The 20,537-nt window shown below is 28.3% G+C and overlaps 1 protein-coding gene and 1 long non-coding RNA gene across 5 annotated transcripts; one reads left to right on the forward strand and one right to left on the reverse strand.

Annotated features, from left to right (window-relative positions):
* Window positions 1-1,871: 1,871 nt before the first annotated feature.
* On the reverse strand, window positions 1,872-16,386 carry LOC145191157 (gamma-tubulin complex component 3 homolog). 4 transcript variants are annotated; one of them, XR_016444803.1, is made up of 20 exons: window positions 16,103-16,386; window positions 14,042-14,087; window positions 12,687-12,748; window positions 12,438-12,505; window positions 12,094-12,168; window positions 10,360-11,197; window positions 8,151-8,428; window positions 7,877-7,982; window positions 7,644-7,780; window positions 7,487-7,551; window positions 7,263-7,398; window positions 7,096-7,164; window positions 4,411-4,546; window positions 4,240-4,328; window positions 3,855-3,986; window positions 3,629-3,769; window positions 3,422-3,541; window positions 3,081-3,261; window positions 2,172-2,274; window positions 1,872-2,084 (listed from the first exon to the last, which is right to left on the reverse strand). XR_016444803.1 is itself a non-coding variant. In XM_090066054.1 (19 exons), the coding sequence occupies exons 1-18, from the start codon at window positions 16,203-16,205 to the stop codon at window positions 3,082-3,084; spliced, it is 2,781 nt and encodes a 926-aa protein (XP_089922180.1). In that variant the 5' UTR covers window positions 16,206-16,386; the 3' UTR covers window positions 1,872-2,274; window position 3,081. The 4 variants fall into 4 exon arrangements, 3 of the variants coding, with proteins under 3 accessions (XP_089922180.1, XP_089922179.1, XP_089922182.1); XM_090066054.1 differs by having other exon boundaries at window positions 1,872-2,274; XM_090066053.1 differs by lacking the exons at window positions 1,872-2,084; window positions 2,172-2,274 and having other exon boundaries at window positions 2,872-3,261.
* Window positions 16,159-19,477, forward strand: LOC149881821 (uncharacterized). Its single transcript, XR_016444839.1, has 2 exons — window positions 16,159-17,496; window positions 18,996-19,477. It is a non-coding gene; the product is annotated as an uncharacterized LOC149881821 (long non-coding RNA).
* Window positions 19,478-20,537: the final 1,060 nt, after the last annotated feature.

The following is a 20,537-nucleotide window of genomic DNA, read 5'->3' on the forward strand; positions in this document are numbered from 1 at the left end:
TGTATTCTTACTGCGATTTAGATAAAAATTTCTGTTTTTTTTTTATTCACTAACTTTCTGAGTATAATCTTTCTCACTAAAGGTTCAAAGTTACCAGTAACTCTTGAAATTCACATGGTCGGTGAGTACAATTATTTTATTTTAAAGCCAAAAATGGTTCAAATTTCTTTTAAAAGCAGTGTTATTACTCTCCAGATGTTTACTTTTGAGGTTAAATACAAATTTGGTTTTTCCACTTCTAGTTTTATTTAACAAAAACTCATCAAACCCAGAGATGGGTAATAAGTTTCATGTCAGTATTTTAAACTTTTTATTTTTCAATGTCAACATTCAGATATATGGCAATAAAACCGCTTATTTGTAACTAATCAAATGAAGTTAATATTGGAAAATTGTTCTAAGCTCCAGCAATATAAATAGTTATCTTAATTATTTTTTTAAATAAAGCAAAAAAGACATTTTTACAGAGCTCACTTGCATATCACCCTGCTTTATTCGCCTTTAAGCTAAAACAACATATTATATATATATTAGGGTGATGACTTTTATACAACCTCGTTTCCCTGTATCATAGTTTGATGAGCTTTCATTTAAGATCAAATAAAATATTACATTCAAGGCGATTTCATAAAAAAAACCTCACGCACAAAATGATTTTAAGAATTTTATTTATAAGCTTTTTGGCCAAGTTTTTAAAGTCACTGTAAGCAGATACAAAATTGAACACAAGCTGTAGAGTCACATGCATACAGCATTATATAGGATCATCAAACGCACAAGGAAGTCAAACATTCACGATAATGTCATAAGAGAGGATGAATCTCAGTGGGAGGTTGTCCTTATTGCGGCAGGAGTCGTGCAATTCTTGCATAACTTTGATGGTACGCTCGCAGCACTGGTTGCTTCGGGCAATGTTGATTGGAGAGTCATCTGTTTTCTAGTGGGTTTTCAAGCAATTGAGATCTTTTGGGTAGTCATTCAGACCTTCAGTTCTTCAAAATCAGAATATATATATATATATATATAATAACATGTTATGATATACAAATCTAAACTAGAATGTGTCTCAGATACTCTCTCTCCATTTCAAAAAAACTTGTAACTATCAAACTCCCAATGCCAATGGGGGATTACCTTAATTTTTGCAGGAAGAGTTTAAAGCTATTTCTTTTGCATTAAAAGAATTATTGACAAAAGCAAAAGTACGACTTTGAAAGTACGACTAAATAAAAGTAGAAACCCCTACTACAAGCTGTGCAATTGTGTTATTTAAAGGAACAAAGAACTCCACAGAAGCCTTTACTTTCTTTCCCATTTTACTCGAAACTTCTCCAATAGTATTGAACACTTTTTACGCATATTTCTTTACTTAGTAAATTTGTATAAAATTAGGTGTGTATTTCTTGTTTACAGATACCTTTACACTACCTTGATAGCGTAGGTTAAAGAGTGAGAACAGATTTCTTTGCAGTTTTAAGTTTAGTTAAGGGCAAATTACCAGAAAATGGTATACGATAGATTTATATAAAAATACGATTATTTCACACGTAATTAAACTTTGTTACTTTGGTTCTGACATTATTCTCCCTTTTGACTTCTTTTCATTTTGACATTTTTCCTTTCTGACTTAATGTTGTAGCATTTCTACATGATATTCGCTTTTTCGTAAATGAGTTAATGATAGCAGTCACCAAATAAAGTATGTAATAAATCAATTACTAATATATTAACAAATATAAAGTATAGTTTTAATTGCAAAAGTTAAGTATTTTTTTGGCATTTGAAATCACTGTCTTTAACTCGATCTTTCCTATCGAAATTTTGAAGGTTTGGTATCAAAATGTTACAATGCGGAATCTTTAGAAAAACAATTTAAAAAATAAAAATTCCTCTATATTTCATGTAAAGCGGAATATAAACTTATACTCTCTTAGGTTTTCTTCAAATCAAACTCAGTACAATTTCTTTTGACTTTCTTTCCTTATTTTATGCTTGTTGATCATCAGGTCGCGTTCGAGTGTTGTAACGAAAATTAGAATAGTTTTGATATCAGATTCAGCGCAATAATTCATACAATAAATTTTCTATAAAAGAAGAAAAGACGCGATTGTACAGTTCTTCACAAAAAAAGCCATCATTTCAACCAACAAATTCTCATAAAGCAGTAGTACTTTTTGAAATTAGCTTGTTAAGTTTTCCATATCAAAATGCCTTGTAAAGGAGGGCACCTTCACTTTGGAAACTTTCATATATGCTCACGCCGAGGACACAGTACTAAATTAAAATATAGAAATATTTTAATAATTTCGTGGGAGGAGCGAATCGGAAAAAGAAAAGGGGGAGGAAAGGGAGTTTAAAGTATTTTCTGGTCAGAAAAGCAGAGCTTTCGAACATTAACCCTTTAAAGGTGTAAGCATTTAGACAAAACAACGTTATAGCGATGTCTACATAACATCTGTTATGAATAGATGTCTGCATAACATCTGTTATGAATAGAATAACGTACTTCTCCAATCCACACCACTTTGATTAAGAAAAAGAATTCTTTCGCAATGTTACTTGTTGAACTTAAATTTGTTTTAGATTTGAAAATTAAATAGAGGTAAAAGGTTCAATAAATCAACCGTTTAAACGCCATTTACTTCGAACAACAATTACCAATTTACGTTGTTATCCGAAATTGTGACTTTGTATCTAACAGATATCATAGGTAAGATGACCTAAGTAGATGTATCTCTATGTATCTCGATTTATATTTTCAGTTTTTAAATAAACACTTATATTTATATTTATTTATAATTTCATGATTGTGTCCGTGTCTAAATATTTATGCAAGATTTTATAACAATGAGTGCACTTACCACGTACATATTTATCCTAAAGTCCTTTGTATTTATCTAATGCTTTAACATAAATTTCCCATTACAGAGTACTCGTAAAAAAAACCTTTCGTTGTAAAACGAACTTAACAATTTTGAAGATTCCAGCAGGAATTTCATTCATCGACCTGCAAACAGTTATTTAGACATTCAAAATACCTAAACCTTAATATAAGTTACCAAAACATCATTCACCGGAACCTTAAAGTTTGGTTATTTCAGAGGATGAACTTTTCCCTTTAAGAGTACCATATTTTGTCGGAGAACGTAACTTCGGCTCCAACTTTTTATAATGTTCATTAAAATCAAGGCGAAAGCAAAGAAAGCGTAGGCTGACATCAGAGTGACTGTTTAGCATTACTAAAAAGTCTTGGAGCATGTCCTAAGAAAAAATGTATAGCATTTACACATACTTTTACATAAAATTTAACAATACTTAACATTTTAAAGATATATCAGTATAATTTATTTGTATAACAACTAGGGTTGCCATACGTTTTCCGAGACGTATGGAAACCCTAATTATACTAATAAATACATACCTGATATGACTGGTGTAAAACTCGTATCTGTGCTCTAGTGTTAGGGATGAATATTTTTGTGAAGTCAGCTATTCGCTTTATATCGGCTGCTGAATCTTCATCTGTAATACCCCACTTACCCTAACAATAAAAAGTGTTTGTATAGAAAACTAAAGAAAAGTTTACAATCGAAATAAACACTCGCAGAAATTAAGAAAAATTAGATACATCTGCTGTCTTTTGCTGTGTTTTTTTCTCAAATGCTTTCCTGGCTTCAAGTTCAGCAAGGGCAGTTGAGTACATTGTTTCTTGAGTTGTTTGAAACTGAATTATCAAGTCAAAGATAGCGCGCAATTGTGTCAACATTGCCTATAATAGAAATAATAGTTAATTGCAATTCTTTTCACTTTTTTTAAAACTTAAGTCTTAAGTAATTTTTTAAACACTTTTCTACCCTAGATTCGTTATCCATAAGAGCTCTTGTCATAACTTGTTGAAGAAATGCATCATGGGCATTTATCACGTGATCTAAATCTTTGGCTCCTTTGATTTCTACGAGAAGCTCCTCCCAGCTACATTCTAAAACCTAAAAAATTAAACTCTCTCAAACGAAAACTGTAAAAGGATAAATGATTGATTTACTATATAACGAAGAAAACTATGTAATAATAAATATAAAAACACTATCTGATAATAAATTTTTATTATCACAGTGTTTTTTTTTATTATTATTTCATAGTTTTATATTTATCATTTACATAGAATTAGCAAAACAGGAAAATAAGAAATTCAAAATAACGGCAAATCGTCCGGATATTGAAAAAGAGAAATTGAAAAACCTCAAACGTAATGAAGTATTGCATTTGGTTAATAAAATGAACCATTACAGCTTCTAAACAATGACTAAGGTGAAGCAGCGGCAACATTTCTATATGCGAGAAAATATACTCTTTTCAGTATTTTTTTTTTTTAAACATGAAAACTGTTTCTTCCTTTAAATTTAGGATTACCTGGGAGTTTATAAAGCAGGCGACTGCTGCTCATTTGATTCTTCCAAATCCCTGTTAAACAATATTCCATTCGCTTAGCACGCCATAAAAAGTTAAATATTCGTAGATAATGCAAAATTACATCAGGTGTAAAAACCTAAAAAAAAATTCATGCAACTGTTACATTAAATGTAAAAAAACTCTTACATAATAATTAGATTAAAAGATAAAAATGTTTTAGATACACTAACTATAAATTAGTGATCGACCAGAACAGGAATTTTGCCGTAACCGAACCGAAAATAGATTTTTTATATTCCAAATTCAAAAAATCAATATTTTTTTTTACAAAAAAGTTAGTTCTAATTTAAACAAAACATAAAATTAATAAAAATAATAATGGAATTCAACAACTGGAAGATTTTATCGACAAAAAAGAAGTTTTTCCAAATTTTCTTGAAGGAGTCTGTTTCTTTCGATTGACAGAATATCTTCAGCTGTAGAAAAGTCTTTCAACATCTGTGGATGTTGGGGGTGGTGTGAGGTACTTTTTTGCTACCATAGTCAATGCTAACTTAATTTTGGAACTTGCATTTTTTCCCAAAACCCAAGGCATTGAGAAACATTTGAACAAAAAATTATTTATCACTTCTTTTATCATTTTGGAAGATGAACTAGCATTTGGTCCTGTTCGAGTTTGAGATTGCGCAATAATTTTTAATATAATGTGCAAAAAGATGGGTTTTTTTAATTGTTGCCAGATAGAATTTGAGTTTCATTTTGCAAAAGAGCTTGAGATCGGAAAAAATACCATTTGCATCATGGATCTAGTAGAGTGGCAACTGAAAAATGTTATGTTTTTTCAATTGCATTTTTATAGCAATTTTCAATTCCTGAGCACTGACGTCGCTCGAGGTTGTTTCCAAAGCTCTAACAATTGTTGTCACAATTGGAATGCAGGATGTAAGAACCAATACCTGACAACATTTTTGTTGCCTCCTCAAAAACATCTAAAATTTTCATCACTTTTTCACAGAGGTTCCAACCTTGGACAGAAAATTCAATTTTCACTGAAGGATGTTTAATTAATGTGGCAGTAATGGTTGGCTTCAGATGTAAAGTTCATTCAAGCATGTAATAGGTCGAGTTCCAAATTATGACAACATCGTTTTTTAAGCCAAGTCTGTCTTTTATATTCATTTAGATTTCTTGCTATCTGAAAAAGTTCAGTGTAAAGTTCAGTGTTGAAAGCAGAAGAATGGGATGAGTAAGAACAAACTTTTCAACTCTTAGCAGTTCGTCTATGATTGGATCTTTAAAAATTACTTTTTTAACCAAGTCGAAGGGAATGGTTTAATCAGTCATTCCCCAATATCCAAGATAAAGTGATGACCATACATTAAGATAGACTGACACATTTTAAGCTTCTGATTGTACCAACTTTTCAATAACAGCAACTTTTATTTTTTCGTAAGTTGGATCCAGTAAACTTATGTAGTATTTTTCACTAGCAATTTCATAATTTAGAGCAACAAGAGCATGGTGCCTCAAAAATCCAGCATCATTGACAATAGACCAAGATTAGAAGTCAAGAACCATCATTTCAAACATTGGCCTTTTTCAGAATTAGTCAATTTTTGAAGAAGCTTGAAACCTGCTTGGAATTGTAGATTTTAATGTCAGTTCTTTGTTTTTTTGAGGTTGAAGATTGGAACTTTTTGATAGGATGTTAAAGATTGGAAGATTGTCTTTCTCTTATTCGTATTCAGCTTCTTCATTTACTTTCAGATTTTCTGAACTTTCTGGATTTCAACACTAAACTTTTTTTTTCTTTTTGAATCCATTTTATTAGAATGAAACATCTGATGGGTTTTCAATGTTACTGGTTTGAGTCAAGAACAAATGTTAAAAATATAATTGATAAGTATATTTATTTTTTAGATATGCAACGATTGCTGCACAAAAAAATTATTTTTGAATAACAATTTGCTCTTTGGTCAAAAATACTAACAATTTCAACACTAAAATTCCCTTGGACATTATTTTCGCACAGAGAAATTCTTGTATTTATGCAATTAAAAGTCATAGCGCTAAACTTAAAAAGAGTTGATTAAAGAGAAACAACAAATATTTTAACACTTTATTGATTATATAATTTTAATATTCAATATATATCTATTTATATAAAAGTTATACACATTACACATTTTCAAATAATGACGATAAAAAATGTTACAAGTTATGAATATTAATTTAAAATTAACTTAAATAAGAAAATTAACTAGTTTTCAAACAAAACCATATCTTGTTTACATTAAGTCTCAATCTTAACATTTAATTTAAAAAATTCATTTAAATTATTTTTATCAAAATGATAATAACGCTGTAATACTAAATAAAGCTTTATGGTATCTATTTTCAGTACCATTTTGAACCGAAATCTTAATATATTCAGAACCGAATTTCTGTCGATCATTAATCAAACACAGAGTAAATATATAAATTGCTTAAGATAAATTCAAGATCAATTACAAATTAAATAAATGTCTCCTCTAAAAGTCTAGCTTAAATATTTTTAAACATAGGGTTAATAGGGATTACCTCTTATCTTAAATTAAATTTTACAGATAAATTTTTTAATTTTTTATCTGTAAAAGTTAATTTAAGATAAGGAAACAATTAAACATCAGAGAAAGTAAAAATTACTGTTGAGATTGGTCCATCGACATGATAGTCTAAACTATACACATCCCAACCGCAGTCACCTGGTGAAATCTGTTATAAAAAAAAGAAATTAATTATTTATTTTAAGGTCTAAATGTAAATTCAGTTAAAAAATGCAATTTTTAATATAATTAGTAGGTATTAACAACCTCTAATAACCGACAATCCAATCTTTTTAAAATTTCTTGATCATCAAATTGAGCATTGGTAGCACGAATTGCAGCTTCAAGAAGTCCAGTTAAGTTGTGCATGTAAAGCGAGTGAGCTGGTCGCATTAGGTCTGGTCTGTTATTTGTAAAGTATAATACTTACAATGTATAATTTAATGTTTTCTAAGATTTCTTAATATCAGATTAATAACCAAAAGTCTTACTCAAGCAAATCCATTAAATGCCTTATAAAATCTCCTTGTCCAAGCAAAAGATATCTCCTCATTGCCTGTATAATAAAACTCTTGCAGAAATAATATTGAATGTACAAACAAAAGATTGAAGTTTTGATTATTAAAATTTTTGGCTCATTTTAATTACCTGCAAATGCTCTAAAAATTTGTATTTGTTGAATAACACATCCAGAAGATGCTTGCTAGTGTTTTCATAAACAAGGTCAATTAAATCTTGTAAAGCTGAGCTATTAAGTTCATCCACACAAAGATTTTCAGTAACATCTGCAAAAATCAATGTTAATGAGTTGAAATACTGTAAATATAAATTTCTTAGAAATATTTTAATTATATAAATGAAAACTAAAAATTTACACACACCTGAGTTTCCTGCTGTTGGTTTTCGAAGGGCAGAATGCCCAAAAATAAGTGATCTATCTTCACACACAACTCGTATGAAATTAATTGATTTTCCAATACTTAAAATCTAAAAAAAAAAATTAAGATTTATTCTAAACTTATAGTTATGCCAAGTATTTTAATTAAGAATGGTTAACAAACCATCATAAGTTAAAATACTAGACAAAAAGATAAGAAACATTAAAAACATACAAAAAAAAAGTTTAAACTTAACCAAATTATAAAAATGTAAAACCTTTGTAGCTAATTCATCTGTTATGAAACTTGGCAACATTTGTTTACGTATGCTATACTTCTCATGCCAAAGTCTTTCATTACGCACAGCTGGGTCAGCAGCAATGAAAAATTCATTGTAGCTGTCTTGCAGGTCACCTTCAAAAATCCATCGTTCCAACATACTTCTTATGGGGTGAGAAACCACATACAAAATGTGCTTCACTAGCTTACTAATGAAAGGGTCACCAACTTGAGTGTGCGAAAATATAACAGAGAGTAAACTGCCACCTTTTTTACCTAAAATTGAAAATAAAATTAAAGATAAAACCCATATACAGATTTAAAAAAATGGTCTTAACTCAGTAGCAGTTAATCAGATTTGTCTTGTTCATGAAACTTGCTTTTATTGAGAAGAAACTATTGTCAAATTTAATTTATGCAAAAAAAAAAAAAGTCATTTTTGTATTTCTTAAAGTTAAAATGTGCAATTTGGTTTTTACAAAATCACTTTCCCCAAATCCCATAACCTTTTTTACTTTGGAACATTTTGTGACTAAAACCTGATACTTTTGGTTAAAATACAAACTTCAATTCAATTCTTTGTTATGACCTTTTAAAAATTTCAATTATCTTTTAAAAATTTCATCTGTTTTTAACTGCAACCCAATGAAGCATTCAAAAATGTATGAAAAAAGAATTTAAGGCAAGAAAAACCATAGGAAAAAAAAAATTTTAGATACCATTGCAATTTTTAATCTATTTAATTCCAGTGTCAGTGAAAATATAGCTTGAAAAAACAAACTGATGTAGTTGAGAAAATTAGCATTTAGGCTTTTTCCATTTTGTAGTTTAAATTTAACTTAGAGTAATTTAAATTGGCCAAAACTTAAAATGGATGAATTTTTTTCATTTTAATCAACAATCTTCAATAAAAAAAAAAAAAACGCAAAAAAAAACAAACAATAGTTGCACAAATTTTGCACGTTTCATGCAAATGCATCAATGAATCAGATGAGGTAATCTATGATCTTAAATGTTGAAATTCAAAATAAAAACATTAATTTCTAACAATAAAAGTCTAAATAAAATTTTTTTTCTACTTTTATGCAAAATACTTTACTTTTGTTATGCACTTAACAACTGGTGCACAATGAGTAAAAAGGCGATGAGAGTTTTACAATATGCAAGTTATCATGTTGTGTTATGTTAGTAAATTTTTGTTTTTAACTTTTTATTTTTATAAAATAAATAAATAATAAAGAAAGAATAAAGTTCTAAGAACCTTAGAGTTCTTTTTAAAAAAAAATTTATTTAAAAAAATATGTAATATGGTACCAAAAAAAATTAATTTTCAAAATTGTCGAGTCTCATCCCCTAAAAAGTTTCCTTTGGGTAAGTTATGAACATATGAAAATTTTTTCCCATTCTAAGTTTATTTAGAGGTTGCCCAAATATATTCCAACTAATTTGTTTTTATACAATAACACAATACATTTACAAATATCCTATGCAGTGAAATAAATATTTTATGTAAAGTACACAATAGTCTGATATTTATGATTTCTTGAAATTCAATTCAATAATTAAAAGTACTGCATCTTGTTTTTAAAATTATAGATCCAGATTTCAGGTGATTTTTAGGAGTAACTATAATCAATAAATTTAATAATTTATTATATTACATAAAATACAATACATGATGTATAAATATAATAGTATCACTATTAAAATAGTATATGATACAACTTACAACACACCAATTAACTAGCTAACCACCTATATGACACTGATATTTAGCAGCTGCTTACAACTTTATATTATAGTATTATAGTTTGTAAAGTTTTGTTATTTCAATCTGTGTTGCATTTAAACAATTTTTTGAGCAAAAATTGAGCAATCTTTAGAAAACATTGTTACACCTAAATTTCACATTTGAACTAAGTACATTTTGAGTTAAAATAAGCTCAAATTAAAAAACTTAATGGTCTTTCAGACAGTTCTAAAATATATCCTACACCCAAAAATTTTTTACAAAAAAGCAAGAGCAAAAAAGGTTTTGATATGGTTTATTTTTTTGAACCACTTTAATGTGACAATTCTAGATTTCTTTGCTAAGTCAAATTACAAAAAGTGCTTTTTAATTATAAACGAAGCTGTAAGTAACAAAATTGAAAATTTTCACTGATAATTTGACAATTATCCAAACCTTTTGCAAACAAAAGTGATACCTTTACATTGATCCACTAAAGTTGCAAGAGCTTTCATTCTCAACAAAGGGTCATGAGTCCATACTACCAATCTCCGTAAAGTAAGTTGATCACTAGCAATTAAAGTTTCAGAACTTTCTTGATTAAGTTGTGCTTCTAAAACAGCAATCAGTCTATAGTATTCAATTATTTCTTTTTCTATTGCAGCACAAAAACTTTGACCCACTAAGCCAAGAGCTTTGTCACTGGCTTTAGCATCCAAAAACTTACGCACCCTGCGAAAAAGCCAACCAAGCTCTGCAAGCTTACTTACAATGTCTCGAACTGGAAGAGGGATCCCAATATCATTACTTATTTTATATGAATCAATCCCAGCGTCATATTTAATAAGCTTGCCCTCAATACCTTGGAAAACATAAAAGATATCTCGCAAGAGAAAGCCTTCAGTTACCTCATATAAAGTCCCATCTGGGTTGGGAGCAAATGTTTTTGACATAAGAGTATTAAATTCATCTGATTTTAAAATATCTTGTTCCCTATTGAAATGTTCCTTTTTATGTGTATTTTCTGATGTCTGAGCAATTCTATTTAAAAGTTGAGATTTAGAAACTACAGCAGCAATATCTGAAATCTCTCTATCTTTAGATGCTGTAATTCGTGATCGAAAATTAATGCCAAAATCTGATGCTTCATTTTTTGATGTAAGTCCTTTTGGCAAAAATGAAGTAATGTCTGGAGTAGGATCTGCAGAAGAATTAAATGTACTCCCTATACCACTGCTAGAATTTGACTTAGGGATAGAACATGAAGATGCTAATGTAGAAGATATGGATTCAAATGAACCACCGAAGTATACATTCTAAAAAAAAAAAAATCCTTATAATTATTGGGATTCTTTTTGTAGTAAAAACTTAAACATGGTTGAACTTGAAGTAAAGTTTATCGCTTATTGACCCATATGTTTTTTGTTTTGCATTTTTTTGCTTTTGTTTTGAAACAGGAGAGGAGGAAGGTGGTGGGTGGGGTGGGTGGAGGTAAAGCATATCACAAAGAAAATCTACATTGTGAAAGAAAATGAGTCAGAAACTCAGTTTATTTCAAAACATTTAACTCCAAAAAACTTAAACAAGAAGAGTTAATATTTTTAATTTAAAAAATTAATTAGTAAAGGAAAGAGATGTAGAAATTATTTTCTATGGATTTTAAGAAACTTTAAAAAAAAATTTTTTTTTGTTGGAGTTGTGACAATCAACAATTTGGAAAAAGTCTAAATATTTTCTTTTTTAAAAAAATTCAAGCTTTTTCTTTCAAACATTTTAAAAAAATCCAGCTTTCAAAAAGTTGAACTTTTTTAAAAGCTTGTACCTCTATTTGAAAAAAGCTTGTACCTCTATTTGAAAAACATTTTGTTTTTTCATAGTTTCATTTTTCAAAAATTCCGACTTTTTTAAAAAAAACTTATTGTAATCTTTTGAAAAAGTTTAACTTGCAAAAAACATAATTTCAAAATTGACATATAACTTGTCAATGTCTATTGGCAAAAGCACTATGTCTTTTGCAAGTTAGGCCAACTGTTTTTTTTTTTTTTAAAAGAAAGAAAAAATGTTCTGACAGAGTCCAAAAATTTTCTAAATTTGTAATTTTTTAATTGGCACCAAGTATTTACAAGTAGTAGTAGATACAACCAAAAAATAAAATATTTTTAAAGATGATTTAAATTATAAATTTTTTTTGTGAATTTTAAACAATTTTTACCTGACTTTTGCTTTTTCCATCCTTACTTAGTGAGTATAGTAGATAGAGAATTGCCCAACGGTTTTTTATTAAATCCTGTAACAATACGAAGCTAATTACTAATTTACTATCAAAAAAAAATTATTATTCAGTAAAAGAAATTAATTTTCTGCAGCTTTGTAAATCTTGAGTTTGACTGAAAATAAGGTTACTTTAACATTTTTCAAATCTTGAGTTAGACAGGAAAAAAAGATATTTTTTTAACAAATAAAATGGGGACAAACAAATTGAAAAAAAAATTACTTTTCAAGGGAGGAAAGAACTTACAAATGGAGGACTATTGGCCACCTTAAAAAAAAACCAACCTGGCCTTTAAGCTTTGAATGCAGTTCAGAAAATTGAGCTGCTTCTTTTATTTTTCCTTGCTTTCCAACTAAAAGAACAAAACAAAATATTAAACATTTAAAAAACTCTGATTACAACATCTAACTCTTGATTGAAATGTAAATAGGTATTTTATAGGTTATTTCTTATTTTAAAAATTCCATATAAAAACAAAAAGATCATCAGAAATAATGAGAATGTAAAAGCATATTTGACTTTAAATTACTCACAAGTGCGTTTGACACATTCTGCTAGTTGAAATTCATCAGCAACTGTCGAAGTTGAAAACCGACTGCAGTAAAGAAAGAATCTTTTTACAAACAAGAAAAACCATGATAAAACTTTAATTCAGTTCCAAATATGTTTATAATAAAAAGTTTATGTTATGTGTATAGTTCCATCTTTAACACTTTAGTTAAAATTCAAGTATGAATGTTTGAGTGGGCCACAAGAATATATTTTAACATGCTTTTCTTTGAAGATTATCAACTCAAGTTTGTTTATCAGACAAAAGTGTACCTGGGTTTGCTACTGGCTAGCTAAACCACACAACAACACTTGATTATTCAGCTTTGGCATATACCAATTTGATCAACCAGACTGTTACAGTAATAACATGACCAACACTGCCAGCCTTACATTTGATGATGATCTTGAACATTTGAAGGTAAATTCATTTACAAGTATTGCTTATTATTTTCAAGTAGTTGAGTGTTACATTAAACATATTAACAAACAACTTTGAATGCCCTAGGACACAATTCATGATATAAGTTAGAAATCAATGTACAAAGTACAGTTGATTATAAACCTGATATTTCTATAATATTTTAAACAGAGGAAATAGTTGGCTGAAACTCTTTATGTTTATCAAAATGTTATTTTTATCATTATGTAAGTCAATAATATGACATTTGATTGATATTTCAATTAATCATTAATTTCTATGTATTTGTATAATACCAATTGAACAGAATAGTTCATTGTCAAGTTGCAGATCAAGACATTTTCGCTTCAGATATGCTTTTAATGAAAAATAAGATCAGTGCAATTTTCTAAATATGTTTTGTGTGCTCAACATCTAACAAACAGCTTTAATTTGAAATTTTACTACTTTTATGTTGTTTTTTTTATTGTACAATAAAATATTTAAAAAAAACTTTTTAAAAAATTGATTTTTATTTATGACAAAAACATAATTTGAAAAAAGCTACTTTTTTCACAACCCTAGTGACCTGTATTTGTCAGATGTTGTCTATTTTTCATTTTCTTCTTTTTTGAGATTCACCAATTAAAATTTATGTGTTTCCTCATAATGTATGAAAAATAAACTATTAATTATTTAAACTTTCTTGTAACTATGTCACAACTTGTAAACTATATAAAATGGAGGGAAAAAGTGTACATTTTTATTTAAAGTCAGATGGCAATAAAGAAAACTATCAGAAATAGTTAATCGTTACCATAATCACTTTTAATCACACTGATCTCTTGCTTTTTATTGAGGGGAAAAGTTGTACTCAAACTAAGTAAAAAATTAAAGTGTTATGCAATATTTATTATGCAATATTTATGAAGAAATTACCTTCCTAATAACCTCAGTGCATATTGATACTGACTGGAAATAAAATCTAAACAAAAAAAATGTTTTGCTCAAATTTATATGCATTATATTTATTAAATTTGAAAAACATTTAGTATAAACATGATTAAACATATACACAATATATTTGCTTTGCTGAAAAAAAAACTTTTCAGCAAGAACAAGATTAACACAAATAATATCCTGGGATGGCTAAACTTGAATTAGCCCCTCTTCTCACTTGCTATTATTTAAAACTATAGCTCACATTTTGACACAAAAAAAACCTTAGTTGGGCTTTTGGGTGTTTCCTATCATAGTTTTTAAACATAATTCAAGCAAATTAAATCTTTTAAAGGGCTTTTTTAGAAACTGCAATCTTTAGTTTAAAGTAAAAAAAAAAACCCTTACTTTGGCATCAAGAAGCATATGTTGGTTTTAAAAAAAGAACAATTCTCTTTTTATTTTTTATCTATTATAAAGCAATCGCACATAACTAAAAAAAAATTGTGTGTTACACATGAAACTTTCTTAGGCTGTAGCATGAAACCATATTAGATTGATAATCTTTTAATGTTAAAAAAACTAGACTGCTTTTAAGATTAAACTTATGAAAAAAATTCAATAGAAAAATGAAGATGCGACAAAAACGGGAAAAAACCACACATTTTTTCAGAAAGATGTTTTCCAAGTATGTTTTCGAGAAAGTGAAAGAATAGTTAGTTAAAATGTGTAAAGGGAAGAGAGATTATTAGAATGTTCTTCAAAACAGAAATAAGTTGTAATAATACAAAAGTACCTGAATGCCATGTAGAAATTCTATAGAAAAGGCTTTTAATTCATTTATTTCACACATTAATTTCAACTCAATTTTTTTGCCAAAAACTTAAAAGTATATGCCTTTGTTAAGTACTCAACATATGTAAGGCCAAATTTGAAAATTTATTGACCATCATGTATGGTCAGGAATTTGTGTATAGCTCAGCTTCTTCTAAAGCAAAAACATGTTTTTGGCATAGTTTAATATTGCTTATTTGATTTTTTAGTTGGAATTATCTGTAAAGCTACTGTGTTATTTTCACTATGTAGATTATATAAACAATTGATTTGATCAGACACTATTTCAAGTTCTAATATTGCAATTGGCTGTTTATTCTTGTTTATAGTTATTGCTTAAATGTTAAAACCTTAGAGAAAAACAACCTAGATAAAATATTTTGGTATTCAAAACTTTATTTTTACATTTATTACTAAGAAAGAAGGAAAACTAATGGAAGAGTCAACATAACAATATCCAGGTACAAAATTTAACCAAAATAGTCTGCACACAAAGCCTTTCTCAAATAATAAAAGGAATACCACACAGATGTAGTTGTACAACAAAATTAAAAACTCAATTACTTTTTGCTGATTTCCAGACTACAGAAAAACTAGCTAATAAAAGTAAAAAATATTAAAGGAAAAAAATTATCTCCTGATTGAACAAGATCTGAATATTGAAAAGACAAACAACATTTCAAAATCTAAACCATTATAGGCTTGTATAGGTAACAAGTAACAGAAGCTACTTATTTCAAATATTATTTAAAGTATATTGATTTTAATTTTTGAAATTCAATATTAATTTACTTGAGGATTAAAACTTAATTTTATGACAATTGCAACAAGTTGTACTGTTAAAATTCAGTACAAATTTTTAATTCAAAGTATTCTGATTTAAAGGTCAAACTTTAAAAGTAAATATCTCATAATGTCCTTAAAAGAATTTAACTTTTTTGTACTGTATACACAATATACTATTTCAACTTTCTCAGAACATGAGCTATAAAAAAAATTTTATATGACTTACTATGTAATTTTAATTTTGATTTATTGTGTAATTTTGTACCTGTTTGCATCAATTGCACTAAATAATGTATATTAACAACATAGAAAATAGTTTATTTGTTTTATGCCTCCACATTGCTTGAGCCGCTAGGGAATTGCTCAACTCTATATATGGATGATTAAGCCCTGTTTAGAGTTTTGTTGAACAGAAATGTAATATATACACAAACATTATACCATCTGTCAAAGGTGAAGAACTTTTTCTCAAAACTTGTTTGCATAAAATAAATAATAAGTTGGATGGAGAGTTGACATCAACACTTGATTTTGATGAAGCCATACATTTAAAAAATTCTTTAAATTTCTTTTGTTTTACACATTGCAGTAGTATATTTGCACTGCTAATTTTTAGTGTCGATATTTATTGTGATAAAAACTTAAATTGTCCCCTCTAGACTTCTGCTTGGAAACCCCGAAACCACTTTTATTGTGTTACGCCGAATAGCTGCTGAACAAAGACGATGTATTTTTTCCATGTGCAATAACTATATAGATGAAAAATCAACTTATTGACAATTCAATGCATTAGGGAGACTACCGAAGGCTGATTTAATTAATTTTTTTTAAAAAAAATGTCAGCTCGTGAAATTATATCTGATACAAAATTATTGGTGACAAGAGGTATAATTTTTGTATATATTCTATTAAGATTCAGCGCTAAAATAAATAGAATACATCGTAAAGTTTAAATTAGAGTTGCCTATATTAAATTGTAAAAGGGTCTTTGCAAATATATGGTGGCTCTTAAGAAACCAATGGATTTGTATGATGTAAAATTTCTTAAACTTAGGATTAATTCTAAAAAAAAGGCCAGTTTAATATTACACTAAATTAATTGGGATTTCGATTGATTTAAATTTGAAAAAAGTCACAGCGTAAATGGGATCATTTGCAGTTCCGCATCGTCTGGTATTTTTGAGAACGTTTTGATATTTGTTTTAGTTGAGGTATGGTCTTCTGGTTATTCACAAATACACGTTCTTTCAAATATCCTCAAAGTAAAAAATTGAGGGCATTTAAATCTGGCGAACGCTATGATCGATTAAAATTATACTTTCTTGAAATAATGCGTCACCAAGAATGTACATTGAATTGCATTTCCGTAATTGTAACAACATATTGCTTCCCTTGATGAATGCGCTGTGATTCCACCTTGATGCAACCATTCTTATTTAAAGCTGGCCTCACAATATGTGTTGAGTTGGTTTGGAATTACTCTTTAGTTACTTTAGATATTTTATGTGTGGAAGATAAAAGTCAAAAATATGATTGTTACAGATTTCGTAATAAATGTTTTTGCATTTCCTATCTAAATTATTTTTTGTTAATTCTACAATGTCTTTTATTTGTATATCAAGCAACTTTGAAACAAAGTTTCAACAAAGTTGAAAGTATTTATAACTTTGTTACAAAAATTTTTAGCAAAAGATTTTTTAAGCTTAGTTCCTGCGAAGCTTCGAAATTCTTACCAAATTGAACTAGAAAAGTGGTACGAGTCCACTCCCTTTACTCAAGTTAGAAGGACTTCATTTTTAATACTTCTGCAACGTGGAATTATCTCTTCACTTAAGGTAAGAGTTATAAGTTCAGTATTTTTTTAGTTATATAAATAGAGTTAAGATTATTCTAGAAACGTGCATAAAAATGTATAGTACAAAAAAAAAATTTCAAAGGAAAATCTGAAAATTTTAACAAAACATCAATTGCAACTTTGACGGTTAAAATGAAAAATTACAACAGTTTGATTTTTTTCTTTTTGGGTTTAAACTACTTATTAACAAATAGTCTTCGTTGTGAATATGATGGAGATGGAAAAATATGATGATGGAGAAATAATTTTATTTGTGAATATGATGGAGATGGAAAAATATAATGATGGAGAAATAATTTTATGAAAAAACATTAAAATTGATATGATAACTTAAGAGCAATAAAAGTCAAAAAATTTTGTTGAATAAAAATAATCAAGAGTTTTCATAAATAAGATGCGCTTAAAATAGATGTTTAATGTTGCTAAACCTGTCTCTTTTTATATGGTGTGCCAACTTACCCTGAAAGTATAGGCAACTTACCCCGGGCCGGGGTAAGTCGGCACATATTTTTTTCTTTTTTAGAGGCCCTTTTTGGGCCATCAATTATTTTGCTTTCATGTTTGACACTTGAACATGTTTGCCAAGTTCATATTCTTTTGAAGTACAGTTTGATATCCTCAAAAAAGTTCACCTAGAAATGTACGGAGCTAAAAAACTAAAACTGTAGCCAACTAGCCCCGGTATCCTCTTACCATAATAATGAAATTCAAATTTGAAAAACACCTTTCTAAAAAAAAAACAAAAAACAATAAGTTTTGTCACTTTCTTTAATTAGGCCAAGAATAAAATTTTCCTCTGGACCTCTTTTTTTCAATTTGATCATCACTAATAGAAACTAATTTGTGAAAATTTTTTTTGCCTGTAAGAGTAAGTATAGTATTATATCTGGAAGATAAAATATATCATCCTATCTGAGATGTCAGTCACGTGATTGTGCCGCCAACTCGTATAGTGACTTTCCATAAGAAATAGAAAAAAAAGCTTTCTTTGCATTAACACCAATTTTGTATTGTATAACGCGCCTATCAGTGAAAAACCAAATCTTTATATTGCTAATTGCGTTTTTTAATTCTGAGATCATACAAATTTTGTATGCTTTTTACACAAACGTCACATCGTATACTGCGTCATCTGAAAAGGAGCAATATGATTTATGAAAATTGTTATCGTTAATATATAATAACTGATTTCAAGGGCCCGTGTTTTGTGTTCCGTTTTGAACAACGAATGTTGTTCAAAACGAATCTTGTTCTTTAAAAGCATTTAGTAGAATAGCACTGTCTTTGTCAAGAATGTTTTTAACTAATTGAGGTATTTTTAACTAATAGAGGTATTTTAAACTAATCGAGGTATTATTCACTAATCGAGGTATTTAGATTTGTTTTGTGTTAAAACAAAGAGCTTTTAATTCATAATGATTGCTCAACAAAACTCTGATTCCAAAAAATAAACTTTTTCTTTTTAAATTTCCATAATAGTACAATTTGGGATGCTAGCACCACGAAAAAATGCTTTTCAGTATGTTAAACTTCGAAATTAAAAAGAAAAAAAGCTACAACATCAAAGAACTACTTCAATTTATTGCTCACAGCCTCCACTTTTTAATGACAATAAAAAAAGATAATCATCCAGCATTGCAGCCACACTTTTAGAAGGAAGACAAGCTGTACATTCAACCCTAGAGCTATAACTGAATATCGCGTCGAAGAACGAACCTCGGTAAATAAGAAGAGTTGAACTCTCGAAAAACGAAACAACACCACATTTTGTAACCATCGGCTTTTGGTTTTTGTTGTTAAACGAATAATGAATAAAGTACAAAACTTCTATATCTTTTGAGAAAAAATTAAATTTTCTGAAGTTTATTAAAATAGAACTCTTTTTGCATTTAAAACAGCCAGGTTTTTGGAATGACACGTTTATATTCATATGTAAATTTGTCAGTTAAAATTTGTTTTAATCGAATTAAATTGATTTTAATCGAATAGCAACTCTGCGCAACGTTTTGGTTGAAACAACATAAAATAAGGTTTGCGAGGGTTCACTTTGTGAAATGTAGTTTTAGACACTCCAGAAATACGAATCGCTTCACTTGCAGGCAAACCCTTGTTTATTTCATTTCAAACTTCACCGCCGAAGGAGTGAGTCATTTTTTGAGCACGCTCTTCGGTTTAGTGGTAGAACACTTATTTTACAAATAACATTTTAATTCTATGTTTTTAATATCTCCAGCTTTCAATGCAGTAAATCAAGTCTTTATCATTCCGTAAAAGGTTTAAAAAAAGAATTGAAATAATTTAGCCAGAGTTGAAAATATTATAAGAATATTAATAATTATAATAAGAAAATACTTTTATTTCTAATTGATATTTTAAAATTCGCTGTAAAAAATCTTTGATTTAAAGTTGTTTTTTTTAATTACTTTTTTAATTTTATTTTTTTCGATAGAATAAATTAGGCTCTTTATATTTGTAAAATTCTCTAAAATTAATATGTACAGATTCGTGAAGATTGTAAGATTTTTTTTCATATATCAACCCAAATAATTTTATGTAAACTATACCTTAGTAACATTATATTTTACCATCTTATGTAAAGGATGAATGGGGATGACGCGATTTGATATTTACAAGGTGTGACAGCGATTCGCGGATTAATTTTTAGTTTTTGTGATGTAAATAAAAAACTTCCGAAATTTGTTTTTGTTGATTAATGTTCAATGAACTTCTAAGATTTGAATAAAATTGTTAATAAAAAAAAATATTTTAGTTAAAAATTTTACAATGGAAGCCAAAAGAACTGATTTACGCGGGTTTCTATAATAGTATCTGATTTTTAATTTTTTAACCCAGTTAACCCAGAAATGTTCTCCCATCCTTTTCGTTCAATTTCGTCGTTTCTTTAAATATTTAAGTGGTGTAGAGATTTCCTTAAAACTAATATTAACATAAAAATGAATATTAACAATGCATAATGAAAATGCTACTATTAACATTCACTTTTCTTGTCCATTTTAAATT

The sequence above is a fragment of the Hydra viridissima genome, unplaced genomic scaffold, assembly GCF_058129835.1.
Source record: "Hydra viridissima isolate aposymbiotic clone 2 unplaced genomic scaffold, HvirCarnegie_v1 scaffold_11, whole genome shotgun sequence".
Taxonomy (NCBI): Eukaryota; Metazoa; Cnidaria; class Hydrozoa; order Anthoathecata; family Hydridae; genus Hydra; species Hydra viridissima.

What these genes read in the sequence shown, in the direction of transcription:
- LOC145191157 (XM_090066054.1), bottom strand. Translation starts at nt 16,205, where the DNA reads ATGGCTTCATCAAAATCAAGTGTTGATGTCAACTCTCCATCCAACTTA. An exon ending in AATTTTTAGAGCATTTGCAG is followed by an intron (nt 7,552 to 7,643) that starts GTAATTAAAATG and finishes TTTATTATACAG; the next exon opens with GCAATGAGGAGATATCTTTT. An exon ending in TGGATTGTCGGTTATTAGAG is followed by an intron (nt 7,165 to 7,262) that starts GTTGTTAATACC and finishes TTTTTATAACAG; the next exon opens with ATTTCACCAGGTGACTGCGG.